At 44.0% G+C, this 10,721-nt stretch overlaps 1 protein-coding gene across 3 annotated transcripts; it reads right to left on the reverse strand.

Annotated features, from left to right (window-relative positions):
• Positions 1-4,595: 4,595 nt before the first annotated feature.
• Positions 4,596-10,482, reverse strand: LOC119334670 (monodehydroascorbate reductase 5, chlorplastic-like). 3 transcript variants are annotated; one of them, XR_005161481.1, is made up of 19 exons: positions 10,320-10,482; positions 10,042-10,228; positions 9,820-9,919; positions 9,380-9,457; positions 8,955-9,026; positions 8,731-8,849; positions 8,379-8,463; positions 8,133-8,222; positions 7,924-8,025; positions 7,743-7,832; positions 6,917-6,997; positions 6,291-6,362; positions 6,120-6,214; positions 5,956-6,044; positions 5,794-5,856; positions 5,669-5,712; positions 5,066-5,302; positions 4,919-4,949; positions 4,596-4,806 (listed from the first exon to the last, which is right to left on the reverse strand). XR_005161481.1 is itself a non-coding variant. In XM_037607213.1 (17 exons), exons 1-17 carry the CDS (start codon positions 10,327-10,329, stop codon positions 5,189-5,191), a joined length of 1,491 nt encoding a protein of 496 aa, XP_037463110.1. In that variant the 5' UTR covers positions 10,330-10,482; the 3' UTR covers positions 4,835-5,188. The 3 variants fall into 3 exon arrangements, 1 of the variants encoding a protein (XP_037463110.1); XR_005161480.1 differs by lacking the exon at positions 4,596-4,806 and having other exon boundaries at positions 4,835-4,949; XM_037607213.1 differs by lacking the exon at positions 4,596-4,806 and having other exon boundaries at positions 4,835-5,302.
• Positions 10,483-10,721: the final 239 nt, after the last annotated feature.

A 10,721-nucleotide genomic window follows, 5' to 3' on the forward strand; every position in this document is an offset into this window, starting at 1 on the left:
AGTTGGAAGTGTAGGCATGTTCTGATGGCTCTCTCCATAAATGAAGAGTGGGTGGAGGCGTATATATAGCCTCCACACAAAAACTAACCGTTACACACAATTTACCAAACTTGGTGAGACCGAATCATGAAACTCGGTCAGACCGATTTAGTTCAAAATGTGAATGTTAGGATTTTTGGTGGGACCAACACGTCAACTCGATGGGACCGATTTCATTAGGGTTAGGGCATAACGTAATCTCGGTGAGACCGATTACACAAACTCGGTGGGACCGATTTTGGTAATAAGCTAACCAGAGAGTTGGTCAGGCAAACTCGGTGGGACCGGTCACTCATCTCGGATAGACCAAAATCGTTACGAAGGGGAAACAGAGAGTTTGCATTGCGAACTCAGTGGGACTAATCGCTCATCTCGGTTAGACCGAAACGTTACGAAGGGAAACAGAGAGTTTGCAATCCCATCTCGGTGAGACCAAGATCCCTATCGGTGAGACCGAAAAGACTAGGGTTTTGTGGCAGTGGCTATGTCAACTGAACTTGGTGGCACCGGATGGAAAGTTTCGGTGGGGCCGAGTTTGACTTTTGGTTTGAGACATATGTGGATATGAGAAAGTGGCTGAGGGTTTTGGAGCATATCACTAAGCACTTTGAGCAAGTAACCCATTAAGCAACACCTCATCACTTTTTAATAGTATTGGCTTTTCCTATGGACTCAATGTAATCTTAGAGCATCTCCAGCCGCGCCCCCAAGACGCCCCCCAGGCCGCTTTTTTAGCGCCGGCATCGAAAAAACGGCCCAGTCGCGCCCCCAAGACGCCGAAATCCGCCGGATCGGCCCGTTTTCTGACCCGGCGCGCCCAGGCCGAACCCGGCGCACTGGGGGCGCTTGGGGGCGCTGGCGAAAGGGAAAATCGCTCGGGTCCCCACTGTCAGGCGAAAAGTCACACTGATTCGCCCCGTTTTCCCCTCTGCTTCCCCAACACCTTGCCGATCCCGGCGTCGCCAGCCACCTCTCCGCCGCCGCCGCCGCTATCTCGCCATTCCTCGCTGCAAAACAAAGAAAGATCCCCCCGACGCCCTCTCCCCCCACTTTCCCCGAGTTTCCCTCGCCGCTCCGGCGCCCGCCGATGAGTCTGCGCACGACGCCCGCTACGTGTTCGGTGCTTTGCCTGCCCCGGCCGCGATGGACTCCGACGACGAGGAGGTGCTCGTGGCGTTTCTCGAGGAGGAAGTCGAGCATTTGGCATGCTCCAATCTCGATTTGATGTTGTCCGGTACCCCGCTAAGATTGGTCGAAAGATCAAATGTGGGAGATCATGACTTGTTATGTCATTTTGCACAACATGATCATTGAGAGCGAGCAGGAAGAGCCAGTGTTTGACACTGAACCATATTACAGGCAGGGTCCTCTTGCCCAAGTGGATCACCAGCTCCCTGCAACAGGGACGGCCTTCCTCAACATGCGCCAGGAGATCCGAAACCCACAGGTGCATCATCAGCTGCAGCAGGATCTAGTGGAGCACCTATGGAGGCTCAAGGGCAACGCCTAGCTGGACGTGCAATGAAATATGAGTGTTTTTATTATTTGTGATGATTTTATTGATGATTTTATTTGAATGAGCGCCGAAACACGTCGAGCATGGGTCGTTTTGCGCTGGAAATTGGGCCAACCCAACGCCGAAAATGGGCTGAAAGCGCCGATACTGGGCCGATATCAGCGCCTGGGGGCGACCTGGGTGGCGGCTGCTGGGAACGCACTAGCACCCAAGCCTAAAATAGCGTCGGCTCGCCCCTAAGCGGCGGTTTTCGGCGCGTCTTGGGGGCGCAACGGCTGGAGATGCTCTTAGATCACTAAAAGGTAAAATGTAGAGTCTTGAGCTTTAGAGCTTGAGCCAATCTTTTGTCCTTAGCATTTTGAGGGGTCCACATTTCTAATCCATGCCATGCCAATCATTGAGCTTTCCTGAAATATTTATCTTGAAATAGTATTAGCTCAATGAGCTATATGTTGTTAGGAATTACCAAAACCACCCAGGAATAGTTGCACTTTCACTCTCTCTCCCACTAAAATCCATGTAGGCCCATTAAGCCCCCAGGGGGTTCCGGTAACCACCCGGCACTCCGGTATATGCCCGAACTCATTCGAAATCATCCCGGTGTCCAAACATAACCTTCCAATATATCAATCTTCATGTCTCGACCATTTTGAGACTCCTTGTCATGTCTGTGATCACATCCAGGACTCCGAACTACCTTCGATACATCAAAACACATAAACTCATAATATCGATCGTCATCGAACGTTAAGCGTGCGGACCCTACGGGTTCGAGAACTATGTAGACATGACCGAGACTCATCTCCGGTCAATAACCAATAGAGGAACCTGGATGCTCATATTGGTTCCTACATATTCTACGGAGATCTTTATCGGTCAAACCGCATAACAACATACGTTTGTTCCCTTTGTCATTGGTATGTTACTTGCCCGAGATTCGATCGTCGGTATCATCATACCTAGTTCAATCTCATTACCGGCAAGTCTCTTTACTCGTTTCATAATGCAACATCCCGCAACTACTCATTAGTCACATTGCTTGCAAGGCTTATAGTGATGTGCATTACCGAGAGGGCCTAGAGATACCTCTCCGACAATCGGAGTGACAAATCCTAATCTCGATCTATGCCAACTCAACAAACACCATCGTAGACACCTGTAGAGCGTCTTTATAATCACCCAGTTACGTTGTGATGTTTGATAGCACACGAGGTGTTCCTCCGGTATTCGGGGGTTGCATAATCTCATAGTCATAGGAACATGTATAAGTCATGATGAAAGCATTAGCAATAAAACTAAACAATCATTTGTGCTAAGCTAACGGATGGGTATTATCCATCACATCATTCTCTAATGATGTGATCCCGTTCATCAAATGACAACACATGTCTATGGTCAGGAAACTTAATCGTCTTTGATTAACGAGCTAGTTAAGTAAAGGCATACTAGTGACACTCTATTTGTCTATGTATTCACACATGTACTATGTTTCCGGTTAATACAATTCTAGCATGAATAATAAACATTTATCATAATATAAGGACATATAAATAATAATTTTATTATTGCCTCTAGGGCATATTTCCTTCACTTCCAATCCTTCTTAGCCCCCACCATATTAGGGGCAGTTCTTAGACCATGCATCAGATCTTTTCCTTTATTTTTCATGTCCACCATAGGTAAGGAGTGATATGCCACAAACGAATACCAATAATTATCCATAAAGCTAGCAGATGCTGAGACAGATTCCTTGCCCTTACCGAATCATTTCTCAAATGCCAGGCTCTTCAAAATATGAAAATAATTTGGTGGCTCAAATGACTTAGAAGGTTAAGAAACCAATCAACCCCCGTGTATCTGAACACTTCCTCCGCAGGTAATTCCCAAATGTTCCTCATGGCCATATGGAGCGCAAAAGCCTTTGGGCACATGACAAGCGCATGAAAAATACTTTCATCATCCATTTCTACAAATAGAACATGTACTAACAGTAGTCTGGTGATGAACCACTCTGTTTACCTAGACAGGCAAACTATTGGACGCTACCCGCCAAGCAAAAATACAGATCTTCTGCGGAATATTTGCCTTCCAGATAATATCCCAAATTTTCCTCTCTCCCATCTCCGCAGCACTATGATGCCCCTCATTTTGTTTTAGCTTTGTGTGCGGGGTGGTTGGATTGGTGTCGCCCTCCAGGCTCATCAGTAATAGCAGCCCCCGACTAGAGTGCCGGTAAGCTTGTGTGTGGCGCGACAAATCTTTCGTAGATGATATTTGTGTTGTTTGATTGTTTCTACCTTTGTATCGATTTTCTTAATATATAAATCAGAACCAATAAGCTTATGGTGTTTTTCTAAAAGGATAGTGGATTAAAGATGTCGTCGAATGATCAAGGGTAGGCTCGGTAAATAAGATGAAGTTTGAAACGACAAGATCACAGTCCATCTCCACCAACTACTCGCACCCTCCCAATTGTACCACACCCCATTCTCCTCTCCTCCCGATCACCAATTCCCCGACCATAGGAACGACCATGCCCCATTCTCCTCCTCCTGATCACCAATTCCCCAACACTTGTTGGTGCCTCCACCACACAAGGAGCCAGCAACTACGCCGCCACCCTTCATCGTTACGTTGATGCGTCCAATGGGTGCCCACCGAGCATGGATACCCATTGCCCATGGGTGCTCGATAGGTAGGGTATGAGTAGGATTTTCTATGACCATGAGAAGGATGGGCATGGGTATGAAATTTTTGTACCCGCACCATACCCTACCCAATGTCATCCTTGACAATAGGGGGTGCAAATGGGTACAACCCTTTCGTTCAACCAGGTGAACTAAAATTGAACTGAAATTTCAATAGTCGGTTGAATTGAGGGAAAGGGTACCCCAAGGGTCACAAAATTTCAGTAGTCAGTTGAATTGTGGGAAAGGGTACCCCAAGGGTCACAAATTTTCATCTGTATAGACAATGTATAGACAATGCTGACAAACCTTTCCACTTCCAACATGTTCAGAAAAGAGTGCTCTTCAGAAAATTGGATGACCAAGAGAATTCTTGTGTGTATTTCAGGAGAAACAGTAGACCTCAAGAAAGTTTTCCAAGATATGCACTGAGAATCAAGAACTCCCAGTAAAACATGAATAAGATACATGATTTAGCCAATTTCGTTGCTACATCCTTCGATCGATCGAAATGACCATAAGTTTCTTCAATTAGCATATGGAAACCATTGTTTAAACTTCAAACTGCAAAATAAATGTTTCCATACCATCATTATCCTCCTCAACCCCTCAATGGGCGGTCAAAGTTTATTTCAAGCTAGAAAGTGGCGGATGATCATAAGTTTTATTAATGTACCTATATAGTTCATACCACCCACTGTTCAAACCTGCAAAAGAAAATATTGTCATTCCATCATATCTTCCTCAACCCCTCAAAAGGGTGGTCAAAGTTTATGCCAAGCTAGAAAATGGCGGCCGAGGGGCATCTAAGAAAATTACAGACCCCGCATAGAACGGATACTATGGCCGCATTATTGTCATCATAGTCCTGACTTTTCAAAACAAGCTGCAGTCCCAAACTGAAGAGGCCATATGTGTTGACAACTAGTTAAACAGAAGAGCCAGACTAAAGAGAGCTTCTCGCAATCTCTAATGCATCTTCAACTGAAGTTGCACTCTTGAGCTTAGCTTTGTCGACAATGGGCTGTGATCTCGCGAGCTTTGGAAGAAGCAAGAATTCCTGAAATATTGCAGAGATGCTGTTAGGAATCCGGAATGGTTCTTATAAATGAAGTCCAGAATTGAAATACAATAGGAATTGCAAGCTCTTTGGTCATGGCAAGATTTCTCTCCAAGACTACAGAATTTTTGTCCTCCCAACTATTTAGCATGATTGTAACTTGCACTGATTAATAAACTCTTTTCACACAAAAGAAGGACATCGCAAGTTTTTTTTTTTTTGGTGTGTGTGTGTGTGTGAATAAGGGTCATGGCAACTTGGCAAGGCATATGTGCTTTCATTTAAAGGCTACTATCTCAGTATTAAGTTCAGGAGAAGTTGCAAGAAGATATTGCCATGTTAAAGGTGTTGTCCGCATTTTATTACCTCTGAGGTTCCACTCTCAAGGAAAACACCCTTCAATCGACTATCTGCAAGATATAACAAGGTAAAAGATTGTCATAAAGAAGTCCAAATGAGAGTAATGATAAATATTGAAAACAACTAATTACCAGAGTCAATCCAGAAGGTAGCAATCTTAGGATCAAAGTTCCCTACTTCAATTGTTTCACCAACTGCGTAGTGAACAAGAGAGGATAGAGATTTTGTGATTATTGATGTTGAATAACAAGGATCAACATTATGAGGTAGAAACTGGAAAGGGGCAACCATACCGTTATCTCCGTAGAATTGCCACCAAATTTTCCTGGAGCTTCCTTCATACTCAAAAACTCGAGAATAGAAATACGGAAGGTAGTCATACCTACATCAGAGATGGCAAATCAAGCACAGCACCAGCAGGTAAACTGATAGATACACCTTATAACCATTAACTTACGCTTTTGCCTGGGATGTTAAGAGTGTTTCTATACAATGTTGTGCAGACTTTCTGGCATGATCCACATGCTCCACTCGAGCTATTCTATCATACATCTGTAGAAAAGCTCACAGAAAGTTATATTCTAGGATCCAACATTTCCTTATTTGAGATAAATGCACAGAAACCTACCTTGAGCGGAAAAGCTGCCACATCTCCAATAGCAAAGATGCTAGGTATACTTGTTCTAAACATGGAATCAACCTACAAAGAAGAACCAACAGATCATCTAAGGATGACAAAAAAATTCAGACAGCAGCACATCTTTTACAAGGAAAATGTAATGACAGGTGACAGCTGAATCACTAAATTGATATCAATAAGGTCTAACTGGAAAAATCATCTAATTTACTTTATGCATTGTTATAATTAATAAAGAGGGCAGGCCTGGCGCAGTGGTGAAGTCCTCCCCACTTGTGCCAAGAGGTCCTGGGTTCGAACCAGCCTCTCTGCATTGCACTTTGCAGGGGTAAGACTAGGTTCCTGTAATCCCTCCCCAGACCCCACCTTGTGTGGGAGCTTCTATGCACTGGGTCTGTCCTTTATTGTTATAATTAATAAATACATCTAATCTTATCACTACTAGAGGTACAAAATGACAAAGCAAGCAGTCCCTTAAACCTTCAAGCAACTAGAGAGGGTAAAACCACAACTTGGTGTCCAATAGAGAACAATAATGACCCATGCTACTAACATACATCATACTGCAGAGTATAGTCAAATCAAATAAGGTTCATTAACTTCTGGATGGAACAAACCTCTATTCCACCAACTTCGATGTTAACTCCCACAGCTTCGAAGGGGCTGACAGATGGTTTTGCTCCTATACCAACAATAACCTGCATTAGAATGTAATGTCAACATAAGAAGATCTCATGATATGAATCCATACGGTTTCAGCAGTTTAAGAATATGTACATAAGAAGATAATATCAAATATAATAAATAGTAGCTGATGCTCCTAGTGATAATATAATAAACTGTATGTAACTTCTGCTGCCTCAGCAGACATTTGATCACGACACACATTATGGGCTAATACTACCATTCACCAAACAGAGGCTGGCGCCAACAATATCCAACCAACCACGACCAGCAGGGTTTCTAAACAGATTAGTTTGTGGACAGCGAGAACAATACTGAGTCTGATTCTTGAGAAATCAAGTTGGTTTCCTAATCAAAGATTTACTTCCTCATTCTCCCCCCTCTCTTCCCCTCCACTATTACTGGTTTCCAGAATTTAGGACTTTGCTTGTCAGTCTAGTTTATTAGCTAACCATAAAATGTAGAAGGATAGCACACCTATCATAGACTCTACTTCACTTCTGAGGGATTAGGTTGTCTAGATGCTTTCTACTAACAGGATTTCAAAGATAAGTTGGTTATTATCAAATGCCTTTCAAACATAATATCAAGTGGATCTAAGTGGTCATAATCTTGTCATTAGATAATCTAATATAACGGGTGCTCTTAACAAGGCCAAGACCAACTGTAGGAACTCAAATGCAGGAATCTCGACGATTTTCATGGTTTAGGATTTGGTACTGCAGCATAAGAACGTCTTGAGAAAATAAAGATCATAACTGTATCAGCTTCAACAACAGAACCATCTTTAAGTATAGCTGAAGACACCCTTCCATCAGAGCCAGCATCAAGTTTGTCAATAAGAGCTCCCTGGATACCATAAATATACACATTCAACATGATATAGTATGAAAAATCAAGACAAACAAATGATGTTGACGGACTGGTGGAACTCTGTCACCTTTACGAATTTGACGCCATTTTGCTCATACAGTTCCTCATACTTCTTAGCAAGGGAAGGCGTAAACAATCTTGGCATTATGTGATCTTCTGGGAATATTATCTATATACAAAGCAACTTCAGTTATACAACTGGCACTTGCAATGCATAGAGAATAAAAACATGCTTCGGATATATCAGAACTGAAGAAAATAAGATAGTGCCGTTACAGTTGTGTCAAGATTCCAGCCACAAGCTGCAGCAGCCACCTCCATGCCAATATAGCCCCCACCAATAACAACAATTTTCTTTGCTTTTCCCTACCAAATTAACCCAAATATCAGTTTAGCAGAAAAGTTAAAAAGTGTGAATATACAAAACAAGGAATAATTTTAGATCACTATTGTCATGTCGCACGAGAGAAACCTATTTTAGTACATGAGAAACATCTATCGTTATTTTTGTACTGAGCATACCAATGAAGATACTAGAGAATCAGCATCAGCAACATCACGTATATAGTGAACTCCAGGTAAGTCTCCTCCAATTTTCTCAGGTAGTCTGAAACAAGCATCAATATTACAAGCACGAACAAGCAATGATGAAATTCATGAAAACCATGTGAAATGTGCAAGGCTTCTATATCTACTTGTTCAGTTTACTGCATCATTGCAGAAGCGTGGGAATTTTATTTACCTTGCCTCTTAGGAGTTAGGAGCGCAAAGTTATAGCAGGAATTGGTAATCATGGTAACTTGGTAAGGATATTACAATCTGGTTTTCCACATTAAAACCACTGCTAATATATGCATAATGGATAGTGATATACCTTGCAGCTGCACAACCAGTAGAAATGATAAGTGACCCATACTTCAGAATTTTCCCTGATGAAGTTTTCAAGGTCTGTGTTTTGCCATCAAATGCTTCAACTGGATCCTCATACAGCACCTTTCAGAAAGGAGAAATGGTTTCAGACCAAGGGGATTCTTGTATTATTATGGAACACACTAAACAAAACAAAAAAAGATAGTAGCATCAGAAGTTCATAACTACCTCTATGCCATTCTCCTTGTACCATTCGGCAGTCTGCCTCTGGCCACCAGATCCAACACAGGTATGGAATCCCTGCCACAAGAGAAACATCCGAGTTTTAAGGCTGCATGCCTGTATTTGCAGATTTTATCTTGATGCTGAACTATGCAGGACACCAATGTACCATATCAGCTAAAAGAATGCTGATTCATGGATAGCAACAGATGATGACAGCGTAATGTTTACATATTGGAGTAGATTTCACTCAAGTCGGAACAAATGACATGATGATGACTTCACTAAATTTCTGTCCATTATTATGTCAAGAATGCTCAACAGAGAAAGAGGTTAAACAGATTGGTAATCCCAAATCAACAGACTATCACTACTGTCATGGTTCAATGCTACTTCCTGTTGTTAAATTGTCCAAACTCCAGAGTACTTACAGGTAGGCGTGCCGGCTTTTTTTCTGGGGGAAACAGATAGCCTTTGGTCAGTGCCGGTCGCTCGTATGGTGGAACAGCCTGCACCACAACAAGCACACACCATCAGAAATCAACACACATAGGCTCAAAAGAAAAATGTGGAAGTACTGGTAGTTTCTAGTACATCCATATATTATACTCCCTCCGTTCACTATTATAAGATGTTTTGGATATTTCAATATGGACTACATACAAACTGAAATGAGTGAACAAACACACTAAAACGTGTCTATAAACATCTGAATTCAGAAAAAAGTTGGAACATCTTATACGAGTACTAGTGAACGGAGGGAATAGCAATTACTCCTACAAAACAACAGAACAAAATTATGCGCTGGGCAGGGAATAACAATGAAGAATCCACTTGTGTAATTAATTAACTGATGCGCGATGGGCATTACCTCTTTGGAGACGATGCAGAGGCGGCCGTCGGCCATGCCATGCTCGACGAACGTCCTAGCCGCGTAGCCCGCCGCGTTCCCGCCGCCCACGATCACGTACCTGCAGGCGGTCGATACATGAACCGTAAGTAGGGACGGGCTTGGCAGAGGACAGGGACTGAAGCAGACGGACTCAGATCAAGAGAGCCTAGCCCAGGGGGGTAAGAGGGAGGGAGCACCCACTCGCGGTTCTGGTTGTCAAAGACGGCGGCCGCGACGGAGCAGTTCCTCCTGCGGGTGGCCGCCGATGCGAGGGCGCCGCCTCCGGCGCCAAGGCGTCGCAGCGCCCAGGACGTCTGCGAGTAGCACCCCGTCCCCGCCGCCGCAGCCGCCGCCGCGGAAGCCATCTGCGCCGCCTTTTGCCGGAGAGCTAGAGCCACCTCCAAGGAAAAAACACACCAACGGGCGGCGAATCAGAACTCAGAAGGGTTTGGGGGGAGCTGCGGGGTCGCGACGAGAACCTGAAGTCATGGCCTCTCCCCACAGGCGGCGCTTATAGGAGAGGGGGCGAGTAGAGGGAATAGTTTAATGGTGGGGGACTCTCAAAGGGACGCTGGCCGTTGCGGCGGGCCAAGGGGCGGGGCGGGGCGGCGACGAGGAACGGGCAGACGGACGGAGTGGGGAGAGAAGACGCTCCACGTGTACTCTCGTTTTGCCAATACGCCCTCCTGTCCTGGGGATGTTTTAATTGCGTGTCATCCCACTTATTAAGCTGGGTCATGTTTGTGTTTTTATATAGCAGAATGGACATTACCACACTTACATCATTCAACTCACAAAATTGTCTTACCTTGTTGAAATAGTACAGTAACAATATATATTGATCATTTAAAAAAATGATGCATTTTGGGAACAATGGCCAA

The sequence above is a fragment of the Triticum dicoccoides genome, chromosome 7A (assembly GCF_002162155.2).
Source record: "Triticum dicoccoides isolate Atlit2015 ecotype Zavitan chromosome 7A, WEW_v2.0, whole genome shotgun sequence".
Lineage (NCBI taxonomy): Eukaryota > Viridiplantae > Streptophyta > Magnoliopsida > Poales > Poaceae > Triticum > Triticum dicoccoides.

Bases quoted from the DNA above. Each gene is read 5' to 3' on its own strand.
- LOC119334670 (XM_037607213.1), bottom strand. The intron at 6,363-6,916 runs GTTTGTTCCATC...TCTTCTTTGTAG, and splicing joins TCGAAGTTGGTGGAATAGAG to GTTGATTCCATGTTTAGAAC. The intron at 5,303-5,668 runs GTAATAAAATGC...GCAATATTTCAG, and splicing joins TTGAGAGTGGAACCTCAGAG to GAATTCTTGCTTCTTCCAAA.